Source organism: Eupeodes corollae, chromosome 1 (assembly GCF_945859685.1).
Source record: "Eupeodes corollae chromosome 1, idEupCoro1.1, whole genome shotgun sequence".
NCBI classification, from domain to species: domain Eukaryota; kingdom Metazoa; phylum Arthropoda; class Insecta; order Diptera; family Syrphidae; genus Eupeodes; species Eupeodes corollae.
In genome coordinates, this window is record NC_079147.1 from 208771703 (window position 1) to 208797656 (window position 25954).

Here is a 25954-nt window from a genome sequence, read left to right on the forward strand (position 1 = left end):
ATAAAACAGATATCGAAATAAACAAAACAAAGCACAAAAAAATTATCATAATTCAAATAATGCCAGAAGCAGAAGGTAAGATACATATACTATACGAGTATTTGGTAATAATAAGGTAAACAAGTGATCAAGAAAAATCTATTTGATGGATTTATGGTTTCGTTGATTAAGCCAAAAGCTACACGAACAGAGGGAGCAGGAAAATACAAAAGTAAAGGTACATTATCTATACAACAAGGAGAATATGTGTACAGAAAATTATTTGGTTAGGAATTGTGGAAGAATTAATAAATGTCCATGTGTTTTGTCAGGGCAATCGTAAAAAAGGTGGGGTACCACAAGGCTGACTCTTAACACAGAATCTATTTTCAATTTTTTTTTTTGTGGATTATTGTGATGACTTGGATACATTTTACATCTGTTGTTTGATTATAATGGTGTAGTTGACAAGACTTGCTGCAGTGAATACACAACTTTTAATAACAAATGTTTACCTTCAACAACAAAAACAAACACAGACATATTTGATGAAACATTCGTCATTGTTATAGAATATCATTTGTGAGATCACATTTTTTTTCTGTAATTGTTTAATAAATTTTCTTATAAAATTGATGATTCAACTAAATTTGTATTCAAAGTTTTTCAATCACAGATCAAAGAATTATTTGAGAATAAAATCAATAAATCTATTTTAAGGAATAATCTATCTTTTTCTTTTTTCACTTGAATTGGAAGTAATTGGTATTTATCAACTTCTATCCAAGAAATAATAAAGAATTATTCCATTCTGTCGATATACCTTTACATAACTTTTCTTGCATTTTCAACAAAAAAAAATGTCTTTCAATTTTGTAACAACCCCTCCTCCGGGAGTTAGTGGGAGTGAGTCAAGAGGTGAAGAAAGACTAAAATAACTTTTGTGTTTTCTTCTGCGTCATTTCACTGTAACCATATAGGATATTCATCTATGATGTGTGTGTCTTTTCCAACGTACCCTCTTTATCCCCCTTTCCAACACACATTCGTCCTTTTCAGTTCCGTTTTATCTCAAGTCTAAATATCTTCAACTTCAGACACTAAAGATTATCTCCAGAAGAAGAGAAGTTTTTTTTGTCGTGTTTTTCTTTTCTTTTTCATTTTCAATCTGAACTTTCTTCCTTGGTTCGGTTACACACATGTCAGTCTGACTCTGTGTGTGTGTGAATGTGTCAAGGATGTTGGATACCATGTGAACTTTATGTCCTTTGAACTTTTTTTTTGTCATGTGTGTAGTATTCTTTTGTTTTCTTTAAGTGAAAAGATAGAGTGGGTGATACAAGCAGAAAGGACCAAGGACATACACAAACACATTTAAAAGAACAGAATAAAAAAATTAATGAAAAGTGTTTCCAAACAATTTCACCAAAAAGTGGTAACAATTTTTTCCCTTCGTTAGATTTGTTAGATCATTGTCTATAAATGATGATAACGACGTACGATAGTAAAGATGATATCTACCTAAAGAGTCATCTTCAAGACACACACACAAAAAAAAAGAAGCTTTCTCAAAGTGGTTAAACTTGTCGGTTAGAATGTTATACTTTCTCTTTCGTCGAAGATGAAAAACAAGAGAACAGGAAAAAAAAACTTTTCGTTTACTTTATATGATAGCGCGCGGTCTGTAGTGCGGTGGTGGTAACGGCATGTGTTGAAATGTCCTTTTCTATTTTTTTTTTTTTTTGATATTGTTGTCGTTGTTTGTGTCGTCCTCCATATCTTATATCACATTTTGTGTGTAAGTTAAATATTTGATCTGTGCCATTAGCAATTTTGTTATTCGTCGTCGTCGTTGTGTGGTTTGAAGAGAAGGAAGAAAAAAAAATAAAAATAAAAATGTCCTCAAAGACAACGTATCACGTTTTCAGGGGAATTATTTTGTTTGTTGTGTGATATTATCCTGTATTTTCTATTTTTTTATATTATTTTCTAAGTCCTTGAGAATTATGTTTTTCTTTTATATTTCTTATGCCCAATATAGGAGAGTGAGAAGAAGGGGGGGGGTGGAACAAATATACCTATAGGAAGAAATTGATTTGTTTATCTTGACAAACATTTTGTTTTGATGTTTGAATTATGCTGATTTTTTTCTTCTCCTTATTGATATCTATTTTGTTGTCTGTGGTTCTTTTTGTTATATGGGGGGGGGAGGGGTTTTTGTTTTTGCCTAGCATATTCTTAAGAAAGTTGTTTTTTTTGTTCTCGAAAATGAATTGATATGGGAACAAATTTGAAGAAAACAATTTAAATATAAGAAAGGTTGTTGTTTATTTTTTCGTTTAGATAAAAGTAAATTATCACTGAATCATAAAAGCTATAAGTTTAAAAAAAATGAACTTTTTGGTTTTTGGAACTTTTGTCAAATTTTTACTTTTTGTTTTTTGTTACAGAACATCAAACTTTTTTCGAAGAACTTTAAGTTTATTTTCATGTTCAAAAAATATGTAAATTTTTTGAAACTGCGTATTTTCAACGTATTTCTTGAGCAGGTAATCAATTTTGATAAATTGGGAAGATAATCCTTTTTAAACTCTCCAAATTTCTTTGATATTTGAATGTTTTCCTGGATAAAAACTACTCAATGAATTAAATGAATATTAGAATTATGAGTTTGAAAAAAAAAACAAAAAACTTTGTATTCACTCCTCCAAAAGTCATGAACCTACATGTAGCTACCTATAGAGAATTATTTTTCTTTCTAACATCAAAAACTTTATACATATTACATTTTATTAAGTTGCCAATAAACTTTATTGCCCTTGGGCTTAATACAATTTATTAGCCACTCAAAGTTAATTTTCTATCTAAATGAGAACCACTTCAATGTCAAGTCTTGCAAAAACACAAAAACACCAAAAATAAAATAACAAAAAAATAAAACTAAATAATCTCTTATACTCAAAATACACAGTAAAGAACAGAAACAGGAGAGCTAAGGTATAAGGTAGGTATACAAGCTCTTTTCGAAATTAAAATTTCCTTGTGTACGTAGTAGGTTAGGTATGTAGATTGTAGATGGTAGATGATGATGAAAATAACCTTTTTGCAAGATGAAAGCCCACAAATTAATATTTGCATTTTTTATGAAAAAAAAGAAAGAAATTAAATGTTCCTTTTAGATTAATTCACTTTTCTCTCTCTCTCTCTCCCTCAACCTTCTGCTATCTTTCTTTCTCTTTTTTTTTCTTTTTATGTCAAGCATCATAAGAATACTTCAAAAGTAAACCCAATAAAAGTCGAGTGGCAAAAAGCATCATCTTTAGTCTATATAATAGCTATGCTATATAGTACTCGTAGGAGAATATCATACAACCCTCCAAGTGCGACCACGACCATCACGACCCACTTTTCTCTAACATCTTTCAATTGTATTACAATGAAAGAGTAACCATCTCGTTGTTTCTTCTCTATGTACTATGTAGGTATTCCGTCCGGTGCGGTGCGCTTGGGCCTGGGAAGCGTTTCTATATCTACTTCCTGTGAGTCTGCGAGAACATTATTTCTAACCCAATTACTTGTATATTCTCTTTCGGTGTCTGTGTACATTAAATGCATGCCATGCTATGCCAAAAGGACTTTACTCAGTCCTTAAACTCCCTACAGAACAAAGAAAATAATAGAAAAAAAGGATATTTCTTGTTTTCTTTAATATTCCTATTCACCTCCACTAAAAAGCATCCCCCAACTGTGAGGGTCATTATATGCATTCTTTAACCAAAAACAAACCAAAAGAACAGAAAAGACAAAGTAACACAAACAAAAATGAGAAAAATAATAATAATAAGTCTGAAAGTCTGAAAGACTGAAAGACTTATTAAAGAAAAATCTACAATAAGTTTTGCGATTGAGGGAGCAAATGAGAAAAGAAAAATATAGACTAAGGGTAATAATTCGTCCTTTAACTGCAATTTTTCTTCATTCTCCGAGGACTCTTTTCTTGGTTCAACTGGCTTTTGCCTCACATTATAAGGAGATTCAAAAAGAGAAACATAGAAGAAAGAAACAACAACGAAATTGCAACAGATTGTTTTTTTTTTTCGTTAGTAATGTTATCCTTTTTAGTTATAGTCGTCCTCGCCGTCGTTGTCGTTATCGTTATCGTCATCACCATCATCGTCATCATTTCGAACTTTTTCTTTTGAGATTTTTTTTTTTTTTTGAAGTTTTTTTTTTTTTTTTTTTGAAGTTGGTTTTTCTTTAATTTTTTTTGGTCATTCTTTGTTTTAATTTAAAAACTATTGTAGTTGTGACCTAGTGTAAAGGGGACTTACAAAAACAAAACAGAAAATTAAAAGCAAAGCACTGTTCGTTTCAAAACTTAAGAATTGAATTGAATTTCAATTAAGAAAATGACTTTAAGTTAGAATGCCATGGCCATCATAACAATGGAATTTTCAGCGTGTGTTGGTTTAAGTAATTGAGAAAAGGGATTTTGTGATAAATTATTGTGAATGAAACTTGAAACCTTAAAATAAAGGGAATTAGATTCTTCAACGACCACGACCATTAAAATAAATAAGGAATTGCCATATTGTTAGTTATTAAATTAAAAAATAAATAATTACAATTTTTAAAATTCAATTTACATTTTTAAAAACATCAACAATAAGAAAATAAACATGAAAATAAAACAAAACCTTAAAGCTTTTAAATTTGGCCTTTAGAAATCGTAGTTGGAAAATTACCAAAAACATACAAACAGTCAATATCCCAGATTTCTTTCTTTGTTGAATTGTGCAAATAATTGAAATAAATACATAAAGCAATTCATTTTTATTTCGAAATAAAAAACTTTACACTATTATTTAAAAAAAAAGAAGTAAAATAAAATACATTTACTTTTGTTAAAAATTAAATGAAAATTGTTTGGGAAACTTTTTTCATTCTGCGATTTATTTTTTGTATTGATTGCTGCATTTATTTATACGAAAATGCGCAATTTTTTATTTTTACTTTCATTTAAACTCAAAAAAAAAAAATTATATCAACTATGTTTTAACTCCAAATAGCTATAGGAAAAAATACAGGAAAACATTTTACAAAGTTCAAATTTGCATTCATGAAGTTTACATTGCAGAGGGAAAAAATGTACAGACAAAAATGGAGTCTGGTATAACTACTATTGATGATGGAGATGGTCATGCTGAAGTATCTGCTTTCAGACATTGATGATGATGTTTATAGGCAGGCATTGATTTTTTGAACTATTCCAGGATTTTATGCATACATAGCTACAACTACGACTATATAAAAGATAAATATTGGTATCCTTGAAGGAAAAGGTGGCTTTAATCTAAAAGTAGAATATATGTATATACAAATTCATGTTCCCATAAACTCTTCTTGTTTTGGGTTTTTTGAACTTTGATGGATGCACACAAGCATTCAATATACCTACATAATCTCAACGTCCTTTTCGTCCTTGTAAAGCAATTTGTTTGTATTTTACTTTGTATGGAAACATGATGAATCGATAGGCTTCAAACTTTTCTATATAACACACATCATATACCTTTGCACAAAAAAGATAGATGACTTTTTGCATGAAGTATAAATATTAAAGTTAGATCCTCAAGTCCGAAGGATATAAATTCAATTTTTTGTATAGCTCTAAACAAAAATTAATCAATTTTATTTTTCAATTTCAGATTCTGGATGCTAGTCTATACAGCAGTCAATCATTACAGACATCGGCGATAATTGCTGTATTTTCATTATTATTAGTTCTAGTCGTACTTATATCATCCCTTTTTGTGTGGAAGTAAGTATAAATTGTTATAATTTTAAAATAAAATAAATTGAACATGCCATAGGAAAATATTCATCAAATAAATATTTTGAAAAAATGTGATTCTACGACGATTCTTCAAGTTATTTTTATAGATATATATGAATATACAAAGGTATTTCCTTAATTATCATTACTCTCTAAAGATAAATCAATCTAAATACCAAAGCTTCAAAAAAGGAAAAATAATTAAATACAAAGAAGTATAAGCAAAAAGTACTGGTCTATAATGTGAACCTGCTGGCACTCCAATTCACTAATTCACTCTCACTTTATGTATACCCCTATAAATGTACATACATGAAAAGATTGATGACTACATTTTCGCATTTAGCAATTTGCCTTCGAAACACCATCCTTTTCACATCTATCTTATTGCCTATGGCAACTCTCTGGGCCAATCTATATATGTTGTGCTGTGAACTTAAAACTGCTATACACATATATCTACTATATTTTAGCCTCAACGCGTCTGTCAAATAAGACAAATTGCCCGTTGCCATCAAATGTCACAATTTTGCGTAAAGATGCAATTAAAACACCGCACAGAGCTACATCAAGAAATATAAAACAACAACAACAAAAAATAAAACCTATAGATATTTTTTTCTTTTTTCACGAAGCCTATTTAAGCATCCAGAGAATATAAGCCAGTATAAAGAGATAATGAATTGCAGCTCCACACATTGAATATGTTAAACATGTGTGAAGACTATGAAGAATACCACATCTTGGGTTATAACTTCTTCTTCGTCTTCGTAGTCTTTTCATCTTGTTTTTTTTTGTAAGTCTTTATCTTCCAGTGCCCAGCACCGTTTAGTCTTTTTTGTTTATTTTTTTTATCTATATCTGCAGAAATAGCAATTATTTAGTCCCCCTTTTTCGATCCGCACGCAGGGCAGAGCAACTCAGTCAGTCAGTTTTCAGAGATAACTTCATCGTGTATCGTATCTTTGCTTTTAGGTATACGAAATGACTCAATTAGATGCCGCCAAAAAATATCTGATGATGCAGCGCACATAGCCTGCTCTGCCTCTGATGCTCTGCTCTACACACAATCTTCAAAAGCTGATTGAGTTTTCGCTTTGCGAAACTTACTCTGCACTGCAAAAGAGTTAAAAAAGACTAAAAATAATTGTGTGCTCAGAAGGAGGCGTTTCACAATCATCAAAAGGACAAAAAAAAACAACAAAAAACTAAAATAAATGTTTTCGCGGATATCAAGATATTTGTGTGTGGTTGGATGGGTAAAGAAAATGGAGGCGTGGCACGTCGCACACTCTTGGCGATCGTTTTGATGAAGATACACTCAGAAAAAAAACTTTGTTTCTAAAAAAAAAATCAAGAAGTAAAATTAGTATATTTACACTTTTTTGTATAAATTTTGTAGATTTAAACAGATTTTTCTAGTAAAATTAACAACGGCATTTAGTTGAAATTTAGTAAATATTAAAATCTCTAGGTTCAAAAATCAAAAACAGACGAATACCAGAGGTATTAATATTACTCAGATCTAATATTAAACACTTTAAACTAAAGGTTTTTGTTCAGTGTTTATTGAACTCATGCATAATGCCAGAGAAGTTCAAACATAGAGACCTATACGGACACCAGGGGTTAAAACAAAAATTATGTCCAAAGGCGTGCACTTTAATTTGTGTGTGTTGGTTTATAATTTTTCCCGTTGTAGGACCGAAAATACGTAGGTTACCACCATACACAACCGATCCTCGTCGATGGCTTTCAACATGATAGATTTATTATTTACTGCCTCTTTGCCATATGTCAGGGCGGCAAAATAATCTATTCACAACAAGTTTATTAAAGAAAAAAAAAATACCATAGTCAATTTGAAAAGATTAATGCTAGAAGGGAGAATCAAACACGAGTTTTTACAAGGGGGGTACAATTAGAAACGCCTTTTCTCTCATACAGAAGACCAACAAACATAGATTTGAAATTTCATAATTTAAACAGAAAGTCACCATTTGAAGGAAAACAAAATCCATTTAATGTCTTACCAATGCCCCACATACATTTCTATATGAAAAGATTGCTTGTCAAGACATATTTTTGTGTTTACTTATCTATTCTATATATTCGACCCTGATCTCTTTCTATATAAGCCCTTTTCATCTCAACTCAAAACCTACCTACCTCATTATGAATTTTTAGACATAAACAAACAACCCATCCAATCAAGCAGAGAGTATAACATTAACATCTTTCTGTTTATGTAGAGAGCTTTCAAGGAAGTTGAAACAATAAAATGGCACCCACTTGCAGTAATTAAAAATTGTTGCTTTTAAAGCGCAACAGTGTTCTCGCACTGTATGTACACAACTCACTTACTTATTCATTATGTAGTGTAGGTACAGCAATATGTACTCAACCGGATAATTATGCATAGTGCTTTACACAATATATGCAAACATATACCTACTGACTACCCTTCTAGCAGTAGTACAATACACTTGACAGTAGAAGACAATGACATAAAACTAGGTCAACTTATTTGTTTTCCATACGCAGATATACACACACCGACCAACACACACATAAACATGTGCTGCCCCCACGAGTCCTTGTAACAAAAAAAAAACGTTTTTCATTCATTTAACGCCAATACGAGTATCATCTCTGTGCTATAACTCAGTAGAGGTTTTTTATAGAACACATAACTCAAGACCCATCTTTTTCATCATCACCATGATAGTCGTTATCCTCCTAAACAACAACAACAAAAAAGGAGTAGCTAGAAGTGTAGTAGTATAAATAGATCATTCCGGCGACCATTTTTCCCGTTTTATTTAGTTTTTTTGTCTTCTTTTGGTTTAACTTTATTTTATAACTCAACGTACGTCCTAGTCTTCGTATAGTTGTCGACGACGTTACGCACGCATTCGCTTCAAGGATGAATTACTATTATAGTGTTAGAACCATATAGAAGACCAAGAATCCTCTACTGCATCATCATCATCATCAAACAAAGCAGACACGTATACACCTATTTATTCATCTTGCAAGGATCTAGGACTTTACGTCAAAAAAAAAAGAAGAAGAAAAAAAAACGAACCAAGAAGCACAAAACCATGCAGAAGTAAAAATATCCTTTCCCAACATCACATAACCGACACCACCACCACCACCACCACCGACTACAACAACCTCACCGCACGTTTGCTATCCTTACTATTTTCTCGTCTAGATATTGATTTCTTTTTTATTTTTTGTATTAAAGCTGACTTTAGTTGTTGTTTTGTTCGCATGATATGGTTTTTTGGTCTTGAAAAATTGATTCAGGATATTCGCAGAGAAATATCCTTTCTTTTATCGGTTCTGTTTTATTTGGATTTTATTTTTACCCTCTCACTTAAATTTTTTTTTTCTTCTTCCAAACCAACTTTTCTTTAATACAAAATCCACACAAAATAAGACTCAAGACGGAGGAATAAAGAGGTACACCATGGCGTATACACATGATGGGTTCTTGAGTTGAAGTTTTTTGGCAGATTGATAGAGAGAAAGGAATTTCTCGTTCGTTTTCAAATTGAATGATAGGAAAATAGCATGAAGTTCTTCATATTTTCGATTCGCACGGTACCCACGACGATGCTTCAAACAGAATACCATTCTACCTACAAAAGGTGGCAGGTAAATATGTAGGTATGCTTGACAAAATTGAAGAAACACAGAAGGAAAACATATACACATGTATGTATAAAAATAATAGAAATAATAGAAATAAATGTCGAAAGGAGACGATTTCCATAACAAAAAAATTCCTTTTGTATGAAACTCTATTTTATTGTACTTTACCTCCTCATAATACAGTCTATGTGAATAAGGTCGAGTACGCAGTTTTTGTAGAAGAACTTATATAAATAAATTGATTTTTTTATTTATCGAATTATTGTTCTTGAAAACATCAAGTCTATATCCATCTCGTTGGTATAACTATGCATGTGTGTTCTTCTGATTCATATACCCAATTATCCTGAAAGATTGAAGTGGATGTGGCCTTTGATGCTTTGAGTAGACTAAATACATAAAAAAATATATTTTCTCTTGAAACACTATTAAGCTTTAATATGAAATACTCGATCTCGAATATTGGACAATCGGCTCTTTGATAGTAATGTGGCAGAAGTGCTTTTCCTTTATGCAAAAAATATTTCACAGAACTTCAATTCAAAGGTATTTCAACCTTTATCATGTGTCCATGAATGATAGTTATTTAATTCTTTTTAATAAATATTATAAACAAAACAAATAATATATTATATAATAATAGTGGTACCCGTGGCATGATGGTTAGTGCGTTGGACTGTCATGCTAGAGGTCTTGAGTTCGATCCCTGCCTATGCCATCTAAAGTCTTTTCACGGGTACTGCCTCTTGCGAGGAATTGACAAATTCTCCAAGAGTAACTATTGTCATGAAAAAGTGCTTTCTCAAAATTAGCCGTTCGGAGTCGGCATATAAACTGTAGGTCCCCTCCATTCCTGACAACATTACTCGCACACAGGAATGGTTGAGAGTTGTAAGTCACTAGGCCTTGGTTCTCAACGGACTGTCGCGCCACCCAATTTATTTATTTTATAATAATATTTTCCTGATTAAATGCGTATGCTTCTATGAATTCATGCAAAAACAGATTAACGTTTATACTGCACCAAGAATAAAAATGTGCTATGTTGAAAAAATTGGGACTTTTTAGAATAATAATAAAATTCCTTAAAAAACTGTAATCTTTAAAAATATGCTTCGTATTACTGAGAATATTTTGGATAGTGTTTTCAATTGTTTTTTTTTTTTTAAATTTCTAATTTAAAAAACAAATGCACTTTAATCTAAAAGCTAAAGTTTCAAGTATTTGGAATTATTGAAATGTGCTTTGAATTATTGAAATGTGCTTCGTGATTCATTTAATTGCTAAGGAAAAATCATAATAAATTTAAATTTAATCAGAATAACATTGATGTAAGACGCAAGACAGCATTCTTAGCATTTCAAAACTAGAGTTACTTTTAATTGTTAGGAAAATGTGCTTCATATAGTTTTTCGAGTTTTTTTCTAAATCTCTTCATTATGACTCTTTAATGATAAATTCGAATATAAAACAAAAAGTTAATATGTACCCTTTACATATCACATGTTTTAAAGCAAATTGTATTATAAACACTCAAAAGCTGTTAAAAATGTTTTCAAAAGTTGAAGCACATTTCATTCGAATTAATAATTATTATTGAATGTATCCTGTTTAAAATATTACTTGTAAATCTTATATCTATTGCTTTTCGATTTCAATTCCCCATAACACTGACATTCGTACATCTAAATTAAAAAGAATACCTGCTGTTTTCTTCTTTTTTATTCGTTTGATTTATTTATACTTATTTTTTTAGCTCTCGCCTGTTTTTTTCCCTTCAATTTTTGGTATGGCTTCCAATTTAAACCTACTTATGTATTTATGAAAAAAAATAAGCAATATGAAACACAAAATTTTATTACTATTTCGCCATTTAATCTCATCACTCAGTTTAAACCTCAAAACAAAAACCAGAAAAAAACAACAACAACAAAAAAGTAATATCAAAATTGAAGTGTATATCCGATGAAATCATCACACAGGATTTCGCATGTTTTTTTTTTTGTTTTGTTTTTGATGAAACATCATTGAATTTGTGCGAAGGGAGAGAAAAAGATACATGTTTGTTTTTTTTTCCAATGAATTTGATATAATTTTATTAAATTTTAATTTAATATCAAAATGTTTTCGTTTTTGTGTGGTAAATTAAAATTATTTGTGAAAATATATTAAATTCAATTAAATTGATCAAAAACCAAAAAGAAGAAAAAAGTGCTCAAAAGAGCCCCATTATCTGTACCATTGGATGCTTTTTGTGTATGTTTCCTTTACAAATTAAAGGATACAATATAGGGGTAATATACTATAGGTATATTGAAACACTTGTTACACATTTTTAGAAAAACCTTCCTTTTTTTTGGCTTTGTTTTCGGATGAGATTTCCTTTGTTTTTCTATCCTTTATTTTGGTTGTTTGGTAGAGAAAGGATGGCAGAAAAGTATCTGAATAATTGTATTTTTATTTGTATTTGATACATTGAAATGTTTCCGAAAACAGGATTTGAAGTATTTCATTTTCATTTTCACAATGTTGATTGGCATTTTTATGGAAAAGAATAACATTTGTTTTATATATTATAAGGCCTTTCTTGTGTATGGAAATGTGTCATTAGGGTGTGAAATGTGAATAAAGTTGTAATTTAACTGGCGCCCAACGTGGATTTTTAGGAAAAAGTTAGTCATTCGTATATTATGACACTCATTTTGCGTTGTTTATGAAATACGAATATTCAATGCAACTATAAATTTGAAATTAAAGAAATGAAAATTTAACCTAAAATGGCGCCCAATGTGAGGTATGTTATTTTAAATTGGAATTAATCAATTTTATAACAATTCTCATAAATAAAAAACATCCTCACTCAACTTAAACTGAACAACAAAAAATGAAAGATAAAATATGTGTTAGTGTATTTTTATTATATCACTTATTAATTCAAACCATTATTATTATTATGAAAAGGCTACTTTAATAAACTGCTATTTTTTAAAAATATAAAATTGAGGCCTACAATCACAATCATAATAAGTATTTCGATATGTATTCATACAAACTGTCTTCAATTATATTTTAAAAACAAATTAAAAATACATCAAAAAAGTGTGAAATATTATTTGGTTTAATCACTTTCTACCACCTTCGAACAGATGGTTATTGCGGTAAAGAATATGATTACATAGTTTTTTATTTTATTTTTAATATTTTGTTTTTATTTTTGCAATGAATTTATAATTGCCAACTTTATTTACATAATTTTATTTTAATTTGAAAATAATTTCCATAACATCAGGACATCGTTGAATCCCTTAAAATAATAAAAAAAGTTTCAGCTTATAACAGAAATTTGAAGTGAAATTTAAAGTAAATGCATGGAAGGTGATACATATGGAGGATGTACAAGTATCACTGTATTTTTTTTATTTTTGTTGGTTGTGTATTTTACCTGTGGTTAATATCGATTTAAATCGAGACACACTGTTGTAAATTAACCAGATTATTATTTTTTTTACTATAATGTATTATGAAAACCATTTTTTCGCTCTGTTTATTAATTATACTATTTAGTGTTGTGTTTTTTTTTGTATGGAAACAATATACCAATTGTGTTCTACAGAAAGTTTTAAAAAATATAATGGAATTTTTGTTGCAATAATGTAAAATCATAAAAAAAATATCTTCATTATGTGGTAAGGTTGTATGAACATTTTTGGAAAATATGAGTTTATTAATAGGTTTTAAAATTTTGTTTTGAAGTAATAAAAAATATTTGTAATTATGAAAATAACTTTGATTAACCAGTAAATACACTCAATTCTTGTTGTACAAAAAAATGTTGGAGTTATTAACAAAATAAAATCATATACTATAATGTAAAAGTATTTAATTCAAGGAATTTAAATTGATGAAAACCAAATAAGGTTTAAATGCAAGAAATTCCCATGAATCTAGGGGCTCAACCCGGATGAAAAAGTATGTATGAGTGTGTTCCTAATAAGAAACAATTTAACAATCTTTCATTTTAATTTATTTTGACATAACACTCTGAACCAAAATTCAAACTATATTTTAAAGCCTTTTAGCTAAGATTTAAACATAAAAGCTCAATTTTTCTGACTCATTAAATTACTTTCTTTGAACTATTTTCTATAAATATTTGTACTTCCTGTTACGATACATTTTTCAATCTTTAGAAATTTAAAGTTGAGAAACTTTGTATTATTCTTTTAACTTAAATTTGCTTTCATAGACTCAAGAGATGAGATTGGCAAAAAAATATAAATTACCGATTTAATTGACTCTTAAAAACACCTTCAATTTTAAAGAACTTCCAAGACGCACGTAATTACCTTAAAGTTAAAAAAATATCCCTTCTTAAAACTCTTACCTTTCACCAAACTTACTTTCCACTCAAATAATTTTTCATTAAGTTCTTGAGTAGTTAATCGCCTTTGAACTGAATTTAATTTTTTCTTCTTCCTCTTTCACTTCGAACTTAGGTAAGAACTTTTTCAACGAAATTCACACTTTTTACCTTAAAATAAAAATCAATCATTTAAGGATATTTAGAAAGGTGTGTTTGGAATGAAAATCAAGGATAAAAACCAATAGAAATGCTTAAAAAAAAGTAATGTCTAGACAGCGGATCATCATAACAATCCTTTACCAAAACCTTATATGTCCCATGTGGTAATAGAAACAAAAACAAAACAAGGCGAAACAAAATTAAACTCATATCCAATTGTCGGAATAAAAACAAAACAAAAATGAAATAATTCCCAATCTGCATAAGTCCTGTAAATGGAGTTTCCTTAAAAAACAAAAAAAAAAAAAAAACGACCAGAGCTTGATTCCAAAATTAAATTTTCTCAACCATGTATGTGTTATATAAATGTCCTGTGTCATTCCTGCAATTGGATCAATATTTCCATGCACATATACTATGGAGCTACACTCATACACTTTCACACATACACACATGAAAATAACCCAGAACAAAAGGACGAGAAATACAGTTGGAATGTACGTATGCAGGAAGCATTGTGCCACCCATCTACATACAACAATCATCATCATATCTGACTGTTTTTTGTTTGCGAAATTGAAAGAGAACAAGGAGTCAGTCATTCACTCCAAAATGTGACCCACATTGCTACTGAATTCTATCCAACAACAGAGCTCACAATTCCCTGGAAAAATACAAAAAGAAGAAAAAAATAAAGAACACTCCACACAAAACTGAATAATAAAATGATTTATTCATATTTTTCCGTCTCGACGATATGAGGATATTAAATTTTCGTTTTTGTTTTTATGAAAACTTAATCCTTTAATAGAAATTGTTGGTGTAAAATATGTGTGATTGCAATGCCCTAAAGACCTACTTGGAACACAAGGATTGTGTGTGATTATGATGACTGCATTTTTTTTGGTTTCTTTTTATTTTTGGAAGGATATGCAGCAGGATATGAACCATCATAGCACTCTGTACTTTCTGTCTTCCTTGCTGTATCCTTTCGAGTATCTTGTGTCATTATTATGATGCTTTTGTCTTTATGTGTATTTATAAAACAAAAAATTATAATGTTGTCTTGTGAATAAAAATCTCATTTCATGTTATCGTCATTTTTTTTTCTCTTTCGTTTAAAATTGTATTTTTTTTTCTTTACGTGAAGAAACTTAATCCAGGACGAAAAAGTTTTATCTATTTTTTCATTGCAAAAGTTTTTCATTTTGAAAATAAAATCAAAATAAATAAAGACAAGATGAGAAAAGTGAGAGATGCATATTTTGTTTTGTTGTCAATGACATTTCCTTTTGAATCATAACAATATATGAGTAATGCGTTTCTAATAAAGTCTTCCCTCAAAAACGTTGCATCATATGAAGATTCTTAAATTGTGCTTTTGTGGTAAAGATTAATTTTATGATAAAGCATTCAAATAATTTGTTTATATCAAAAAATTTTCTAAAAACTAAATAAGAATTATGTATTTTGTATTGAGAAAAAATGATTACTTAGTAGTTCAATTACAATTAATCGTAATTGAAATCTCCATACACTTTTTCAATTACTTTAAAATGTAATTAAAACATTTCAAGTACTAATTACATTTAATTGAAAAGCGTCAATTACATGCAATTTAATTCTATAAGTGTATTGAAAACAAAAGTAAAAATAAATAATTAGTATACTTTTTCAGTTAATCATTACAGAAAAATGTAAATATGTAAACATTACATTTGACATTTTACAGTTGAATACTTTGTGATACAAAAATTTGTTTATAAATATGATATCGTTTATGTTATAAATCACTGACCTAAAACACACCCATCTCAAAGTCTTTAACCAAACCCTACATTTAACAACAAACTTTAAGCTTTCCATTATTTCAACAGTTTTATTATATAGGTAGGTGAAGATCCCCAAAACACGTGTCTAATTTCTTTTATTTAGTTAAACAACCATATAGCATGTCACTCTTTTCCTACATATAGTAGGCTTAATCAACGATTGGAAATATTAAAAAAAAAGTAAGATAAACTTTGATTTTATGCAATTTTTGTTTTTTTTTTATTGTTTCATATTTCATTTTCGATTTTAATTTGCATCTAGTTTGGTCTAAAATTTATCAACTTGTGGGGTCTTCATTTCTTATCTCTGTTTTTTTTTTTATTTTTAATTTGTATGTAAATCAACAACAAATAAAAAAGAGGAAACTCTGCATGAAATAGCTTTAAATTATGTTCGATGAAAGGTTTTTTATGATCGGTATTATTATTTTTTATTTTTACGAGTTTACACTAAATCATCGCGGGAACATGATAGTTTTAAATTTTTAATTAGTATAAACCTTTAAAACGATACCCTCCTTATACCTAAGCTTGATATAGCTTAACTTCTTTAGTAAACAAGTGAATGAATGAATTTGAGAACATAGAATAATAATGGTTATGTTGATGTAGAATTATTAATCGATGAAAGTATCTTTTCCTCTATGACGTATCTATCTTCTACCGACAAAAAAAAATAAAACTGTGTTAATCGATCTCTTGCAAATGCCCCTTACTATTTTGTTGTCTAAAAGAAGCTTATAACTTTCGCTTTTCGATTTGAGAGTTTGTCTCTTTATAAAGATTAAAGAGACGACTTGTTAACAAGATAAATAGGCGTTTGTTCAAATTCAATTATGAGGGCTCTCGAGATGTAAATACAAATTTTGTCTTTTTTTTAATGTTTCAACAAAACATTATTTATTTAAGTACATCACCACTTTATGCCATTTTTACATGATGAGTCCATATATAGATTTATTGCATTGTCATGTTGATTTTATGATTTTTATATCCCGACTTATGTATTTGTTTTTGTGGTAAATAAAACAAAATGATATTCAATTTAAAAACAAATCCGCGGGTTTATTAAAAACAAATAACAAATTTATGTAAGTGGTACATATTTTTTTGTTATAATGTAGTATTTTCAAAGACATTAAAGCCTATGCCCTGCCCAGCCCACACTATTAAGTATAATGTGCTAGAGCTTAACAACATGAAACAAATTAACATATCACATGGGTTAACCCTTTTTTTCTAGTCGAGTGAAACAAGTTGTGAAACATTTTAATTTTGTCTTCATTCTTTAAGGTTTAAGCTTTTAATAAGATTAAAATAAATCTAAAGCTACAAAACTATATACACAAAGTATTGCATTTGCATTTGTATCCGATTAAAATTACTTCAGATACATATGTATATAGATACATGACATCACGAATGAATTGATAGAGAATTAGATACAGATACTTAAATACATTTGAGTTTTATATAAAATTACATGCAAAGTGTTAATTAATTTTTTGATGGGACAATTAATATTTTACATGTTCTATTTTACATTACAACGCTAAGGGAAATAAAAATACAAATAAAATGAAATCAAACGAAAATGAAAATGAAAACGATTAATTGAGAGATTTTAACCGATTTACTAATTGAAATTCATTGATAAATAATTATCGAGATAAATGTTGGTAGATTGTATAGAAACCTATTCATATCAGTGATTATGTGTTTTTTTATTTATTTTTTAACTAAATAAATATTTTAATTTTGTTTGTGTGTTAATTTATATGGATCTTAAATTTATTTAAATTAAATTGTTTGAGTATGTTTGTTAAAAAATCATTTAATTAGTTATGCAAAGCTATATATGAATAATAATTATAATATAACATTTTGTTGTTGTTGTTGAAGTTAATCGATTCATCATGACTTAGTGGCAATTTAAACATTTTGTTTTTTAATTAAGTATAGTTTAAGGCCTGGGGTTAAAGGTTTATTTGTTGACAATTTGAATAATCAATATTGCAACAATTTGATCTTGTTATAATTATGATTAAGCAATTTTTATTTATGGTGAATTAGAAAGTTCAATTTGAAATGAGTATGGTTTGGAGGACATACAGTTCCTATAATTGATTTTCTATTAAATTAAGTTAAAACAAATAAAAATTGATCAAAGCTCAAATTAAGATCCCTTAAGTTGTATTCCCCCAAAAATTCACATAAGTACATTCCTTCAATATTTTCTATAGAAAACAAATATTAATTTAAATACACAAGAAAAAATAACAAAAGTTATTGAGGTTTCCTTGAATTCAGCAATCAAATTAGTCCTCATCACATGTTTTTTTTTTTGTCAACTGAAAATTTTACTAAAAAATAAATAAAAAATGTACTTCAATCAAATCAGGAGTGAAGAGATAAGAAAAACAAAAAACAAGAATCTTCAAGAAATTGTCGACCCAAAATTAATTGAAGTGGAATTCCTCTTTACTCTCGCTGATGCTGGTTCAATTTAACTCCCACAAACATTGTCTTTCTCTGAAACAAAACAATTTTTCTTCCTAAAGTGTAGGTAGATAGGAACTTCGTTTTTTAATATTGAGGACAAACAAAAAAAGCTAAAAATACACCAAAACAATGTTGAAGTAAACAATTGTTTGAGGGATAACGAGCAAAAGCCAATGGCACAATAAATATTATTTTGGAACTTAATGGATAGATATAGACTTAAAAAATTCCTAATATTTACACACATACATTAACAAGTACATCTACGTACTTTTAGATACAGATGCTGTGAGAGTATTTTGTTATTTAATAATAAGGATCTTTATTGCTTATTTTCTTCCAAATCCTTTTTTTGGCTTTATTGTTTTTGTAAATTATCCTTCTTTTTTATCATTTTTACTTCTCACAGTTTGTTGTGAAGGAGAGTTGATTCATTATTGCTTTCGTAGATATCCACAAAAAGTTAATTTCCAAAAGTCATTTTATCGGTTTTTGAAATATGTACTAACGCTCCCGTCCAGGACATTTCGAATCAGGCAGTGAAAAAAAACACACACATAAAAATGAACAAAAAAAAAATGAAAACTTTGAAGTAGGTATACGATGACGATAAGCAAAAAGTTTCTTTCATGTTGACATGGTGTTAGAAAAACTTTTGCATCATGGTTTACTATTGCTCTCGAACCAAACTATACTGGAACGAATGAAAAAACAGAAAACAAATGTTCTAAACTTATTTGGATGAGGTTTCAAACGAAAAAAAGTGCTGGAAATAACCAGAGAAAAAAAACAAATGAAACATCTGTAGATTGGTTTGTGCTTCATAATTTTTAATTTCTCATAATGAAATCAAATGTAAAAGTGAAAATCTAAGCGGTTTTGTGATGATTCAAGTGCAATACTATTAACACTTACTCATAGTTAAAATGTGCTACTCACTTTGAAAACTGTCTGATTAAAGTATATCACTGGTAACATTTATTAGAATATTACTATAGCATAAATCAAAAGTATTGTTATAATTTTTCAAGGAGTAAAACTAGGAAAATATATAATTTGCTTAGAAATAAGGCAGTTTTTAAAAAAAATTTACTTGGAATTTAAAAAAAAAATGTGCTTCATATCTCTGAAGATTTTTTTTTAAGAATTGACTTTAACTCAAATGAATGTGTCTGATAAAATGACATCAAGAAAATCTATATGTCACTTTACTAAACAACAATATCCACACCTTCTCTGTTCTTCGCAATCCATAAACCTATACACCTAAATCATAATATACCCAAAGGAATTCAATGTTCACTATCAGTTTTCGCATTAAATTTACAAAAATAAACAAAAATCAATTCCCCTTCGTCAAACATCAATCACAAGTGATAACATCTCTTTACATATCAATAATGTTATGTGCTTCTGAGTGTTATAGGTATACAAACTTTTTTTTTTCTATTTCTTAAAGTTTGTTACACCCTCAGGCATCAGGCTAGCAACAAAAATAAAGATAAAAAACTTCCCATATAACAATCTGAGGATAAATGAAAAAAAAGGCTATAAGAAGCATCATCTTTGAAACCGATTATACCGACTTTATTATGTAGATGGAGGAGGTATAGACGAGCGACGACCTAGCCGAGCGAGCCGAGAGAGGAGTTACAACAACAAGTTTGGGAAAACTAACAGCACAAATGAGTAAATGCTTCCTTTTCTTCTTTCCGAAGCTTTAACTCATACACCTTCCGTCTGATATGTTTTATGCACGTATATGTAGGTTGTATGTGTTTTTATGCCCTTTAGGGGAATATCCTTCCTGCCTTCAATAAAGCATAAAAAAAGGGATTTTCTGCTTTGCATTATTTGTTTTTTTTTTTTTGTATTCTTATACTTCTCTGCACAAGCTACTTTTTCTATATAGGCATAATACCACTCTACTCTGTAAGCATCTTCCCTCTGTGAAAGCTATTCTTTTGTGTTGCCACTTTTATCGAATTAAGGACATTTTCTCCGCACACTCCTGTGCTGCCAGTCATCATCGAAGAAAAAAAAAAAAGAAGAAGCAAAAGAAGAATATACCTACCCTTTAGGGCTTGAACATTGCTTTCAAAGGATTAAATTGTGCAAATATACGCAAAAGAATCATATCAAAAAAAGGCACATTCTAACATTCACATTTACACAATCGAAAGAAAACATCAAAATTTAGCTGATTCTTGAGATGATAATGATGATGGTGATGGAAAATAAATCGATTTACGAGTGTATTGTAGATTTCTCATTTTTTTTTCTTTCTTTTGCAACATAATCGTCTTGAAATCGTCTTGAAATCTCTCGATTTCGTCGTGCGAAATAGCAAAAAGATATCCTTTTAAATATTTGATATTGATAAAACGATGGGATTTTGTCGATCATTAATTTTTTTGTTTTCTTAATTTTATTTTTATTTCAAAAATCGTCCTTTTTTTAAGGATAAGAGAGGGCTGCTCTCGGGATTTGTTTAAGTGCATACCTACCTCTTTTTGGCTTCTGTTGAAAAGTTCAAAGATTAACTTAATAAAAAATTCTATAACGTTAACAATAATTCTGGAAATTAAAGTCCAGTCGATAAAAAGAAAAAACAATTCATCGAAATGACCTCTGAATATCCTGCGGGATGTCATAAAAATGAATTTTATTTTTATTGTATAACCTTTTTTGATGTTTTAAGTTGTCGAATACAACTTGACACGTCCTGAATCGATTATAGAAAGAAGGCAAATATATTTTTTATAGGCGCACAATGAAAATGAAAAAAATAAAATAAACCAGAGTATCACATAACATTCAAGTCGCATGTACGTAAGTATGGATCGAGTATATGCGAGTGAGTGTCCTTTGACTTATGTTTGAGAGAGAGTTCATGTCCTTAACCCGTTTTATTGTTGAACAATTTCTAACACAAATACAAAAATGTTTACAACCGGAAATGCTTCCCTCGCCTGTCTCGTATGTAGAGTCGTTGTCGTCATCAGTGATGATGTCGTTCTTATTGTTGTTGTTTTTTTTTGTTAGTGGTTGACGCCTTTTGAATTCTTGAGCAGAATGGAGCCTTTTAGAAAAACCACCGCCAACTAACATGGTATACCACATAATAGCTTTTTGGCTTCTTTTAGCAAAGCTCGGGGGCTATAGACGAGTCTGTGGGTAGGTATACGTAAAGAAAGAAGTAGGAGAATGGGTGCCTTTTATAATGATGGTGGCAGTGGCGGCGATGGTAGCAGCATTGAATGCCTCTAGGACTATGTTCCCTACACACACACACACACGCAAAAACAAAAACATACACATACCCATAGCCATTCATTGTCTTAAACAATTTATGAATAATGTTGTCATAATTTTTCATACTTTCGTCTCTTGAAACCATTTAAACTTATGTACGGCAAAAAGCGAGCCTTTCAAAGGCACAAGCACAACACACAACATAAAGGCTATATAAGGCAAGATAAGGCGAGGTGACTATGTGTGGTGTTGTTGTTTTTGTTGTTGGTTTTGCTCCATTGCAGAGTGGAGTTGGCGATAGTGGCAGCGGCGTATAGAATCGCTTCCTACAGCTATTAAGTAACGTTCAATTATTGTCTTTGTATCTTAATATTTTGTAACGCGAGCAATGGCAAAAGGAAGTTACAAAATAGATTGTATATTATAGAGGCAAAAAGGCTGTTATATTCAGCATGCCATCAACATATACCTTCGACTTATACTATGCGAGGAGAACGACTTGAGGGCTGGCTGAGATATAATGAAAAATTTTGCACTTCTTTAAGTAAAAAAAAAAATAAAACCAAAATGAAAATAAAACTGCGGGATGGTGAAGTGAAGTGATGTGGAGTGAAGTGGAAAAACAAGGACGAAGATGTTTGCTTAAATTCTCATTCATGTTAAAAGAAGTGCTTTTATTTTTTTCTTCTGTTTGAAAATAAAAGAACTCTCGACATATGCCCTTTAATAGGTTTTATTTTTTAAGAGAGAGAGAGAGAGAGACAGTGATAAGGAATATAGAGGGGTAGAGTTCGTCAGCAGGAAAAAGAGTCTTCAAGAACTGCGATGAGGTTCCACTTGTCGTTTATTTTTTCTTGGTTGTAAGTGTAATGTAATGTTATGAAGTGTAATACGCTTTGTTATGATTAAAACGATGGTTGAGGGTTGATGGTTTTTTTTGGAGGCAATTTATTACTTTTTGCGTGTTTTTTTTGGAGATGGGAAATTAATATGGGGATTTTTTTTTTTGTTATAAGCTGATTTGGTCTACCGCAACAGACAGGTATCTAAAGATACTATAAGTATACTTTGTGAAGAGTGATGGTAAAAAAGGAATTATGAAGTTTTGTTGTTTAAGTAGTTGTAAGCAATTAATTGTGGGTGTTAGGGTAAGTGGTTGAAAGTCCAACACAAGTCGACTTTTCTATACAATTTTCTTTATCTGACCATACCACCAAAGATGACTTTTGAACCAGCCTCTGTCCATATTTTAGTAATTAAATATTAAAGCTAAGTTACTTAGTATCTAAATATGGTCCACACATTTGGAGATAAATTATTTAGATCGTAGTGAATGTGGAATTGGAACTAACTCTTGTCATGTAATTTTTAACATGTATTTTAAATAAAATCTTGTTGTGGATTTCATATATATTGCTGCGGAATGATAAACGAATACGTTCCACTTTCTTAAATTAGGCTGCAATTGAAATTTCCAAATGAAAAATAATTGAAAATCGATTACTTCTCATAAAAATACTGTGGATTATAAAAAAATTATATTTCTGTTTGTGTTAACTTCTGCTGAATTAAAAATAAATACGTTCCACAAAGTAAAATAAGTACTTTAAAGTTAATTTCAATAGAAAAAAAAATAAAGGATGACAACCAATTTTTTAAACTTCATGGGAAATGTTGTGGAACGTAAGTAAGTAAGTAGTTAAATTGTTTTGAATGTTTAAAAACATAAGAAAGACCCTTCTCAAAAACTGTCTCGCTTTAAATCAATATACATTCTCATTTCTCTGAATTCCATCATAATTCAAAATCCAAAAACATTAAAGACAAGTACCTAGCGGAAGATAAGATTTTTTTTTCAATCTTAAACGTTTTCCTTTGTATTCAATCTCATTTAACCAAATTTGCATCATTATATTATTATGTATAATGTATGTTACCTATTTAAGAAATGAAAACCTCTTGTGTAAAATGTTATTTTAAACAAAAACAAAACTCAAAAGTGTTCTTTGTCAAAAGTTTTCTTAACCAATTACTTATACCATCAACAATTTATCATCGTTATTTCGCAATGCGTAAGTAAGCTTTATCTTTAAATAAAAAAAAAATAATAACAACAAAAACAAAACCAAAACCAAAAAAAATCCTTTTCCTCTTTTCAAAAAGTCGTTAAACTTCCATGTACATTATTATAAATTGTTAAGGTAGTTCTAGAGGTAGATGTAGTCATTCTTATGTATTTTATCGCGCTCCAAAGAGTTCCTTAATTTAATAATTCATCCCACATGAATGCAAAATATTCAAATTCACTTATAATAAAACCTTCCGCAGTCTCTGCTCTACGAACTTTTGTGCTCCTCTGTATGATACACCTCTTCTTCTTGTCTGGTTCTGTTCACAATGCTTTACTCTTACTCACACCATCGCTGCCAAAAAGTATCTCAAGCATTTTTAATTAAATACACACTCGAAAATGTGTCCTCACAAAGTAAAAAAAAAAAAACTTAGAAGAACCTGCCATATTCATATATGAAAGGGATAACTTTTCTTGTACATTCTTTATTCTATACATGCCCCCTCGATCTCTCTTCTCTAACCTCATCAGGGAATATAAGAATAACGAACAGAGTTTCAGGATTCGAACGGTTTTCAAGGGGTATTCTATATATGGCATGGGCGAGAGTAAAGTGAACTCTCTATACCTATAGGTACAAGGAGTCATGCAGCATTCTATGTGTTAAATATTCTCTGACACATTTTAGCCCGATGCTCGCGTCGCGTCGCGTCGTCCTTACAGACACCGTTTCTTAGGAAATATAGCAAAATCTTCAACTTTCAACATGCATACATATATTCGCCATGCTTATGAGGACTTTGGAAATATTATGTGAAAACATGAACACGCGAGTAGGAGACTTATTTTTTTTTGTGTTCCTGGAAAATTTCTTGTTATAGCTTAATACAATTTAAAATTGTCTTATACTCCTTCAAAAAATACAATACAGAATAGACCCTCCCTTCACTCCCACACCCATATCTCCATACACACCGGTGAGTAAAGATGTCAAAAAGGATACATATACTTCGAAAAAAAGGATAATAAATTGCAAGAAGAACGCGAACAACGACGAAGGAGATGGAGAGAAGACACGATGAGCGTCTAAAAAGTGAACAATTTCACTTACGAGTTAATTTTATATTCCATCGTCTATTATTATTTAATTTTGTTTCCAATGCTCCTGGTGCTGCTCCTGATGTTATACACCTAACCTTTATCTACTATATCCTTGGCATCCCATCCTATCACACAAGGGTGTATATGTAGTCACAAAATTGAAAATTAAGAATAACACTTGTTTGCTTTTCTTTTTTTACTTTTATGGGTGATTTATGGCCAAACATGGAATTAAAATGTTCTGATTTCAGATTCCCTCTTCTACAAAAAAAAAAGTTAGCCAAGTAGCCAAGGATACACATGAATGTATAGGTACTTTGAGAGGGGGTGGAAATGAAGTTATGTTATACAGTAGAGAAGATGATGTATCTCTATGGTGCCATTCGATAACGATTAATCTTACTTAGAGTATTCGATAGAGAGATTTAGAAGGCATCAGAGAGTTGTCCATTTGAAATGAAGAGGAACAAAAGTCCATATCCAGTGGCTTTTGATTTATTAAAATAAATGAGGTTTTTGCTTAACACAACAGCATTGACATTAATATCTTAGGAAAATCACAGAGGTTGTGTTAATTTGTATCACTTAAGACAGTTTCTTTAGCTTGTCTATTTGTTTCTTTTTACTAATTTGTGATACATAAATTACAATCCACATACAATCCACAGCTTAAAAAACTTCTAAAAGTGAGATAAAAGATGATTTTTTTAAAAATACAAGTAAGATCATTGATTAATTTTCTGTAAAGTAGCTTTTTATCTGGACTTTGGACCAGTCTTCCAGCAAAATATTGGAGTTTACAAAAAGTGAAAAACATTAATATTTAATAAAATTGATTTAAGTCTTATTTTGAGTCGGTTTATTATTTAAAATTGAAGAAATCCTTCATTTATTGCAATATGAGTAATACCATGATTGCATACAAATATAAAAATGTTAAGATCCACATACGTTCCACAAGCGATATAATTTCTAATTACCGACATAACAATCATCTTCCGACAGTTAACGAAACCTCATTATTGAAGCTAATAAAGGGTTATATCTGCACACAATTTTCTCAAGACAACAAAGGTTAAAAGTTTTAAAGAAATACACGCAAATTATTCTCGATTTTTTTTTTCTTTTAATTTGTCTTCCTTCATAGCATTTGTCAAATTAATTAAAATATTTTCCTATTTCCTCTTCAACAC

General features: G+C 29.8%; 1 protein-coding gene across 1 annotated transcript in view; it reads left to right on the forward strand.

The window, feature by feature from the left end:
* The window catches only part of LOC129940824 (nuclear transcription factor Y subunit alpha), a 57618-nt gene that overhangs the window by 21860 nt on the left and 9804 nt on the right, over positions 1-25954 (forward strand). Inside the window, exon 3 of the mRNA XM_056049320.1 lies at positions 5688-5800. Coding sequence (XP_055905295.1) covers positions 5688-5800 — 113 coding nt within the window. The remainder of the gene's footprint in view (positions 1-5687; positions 5801-25954) is intronic.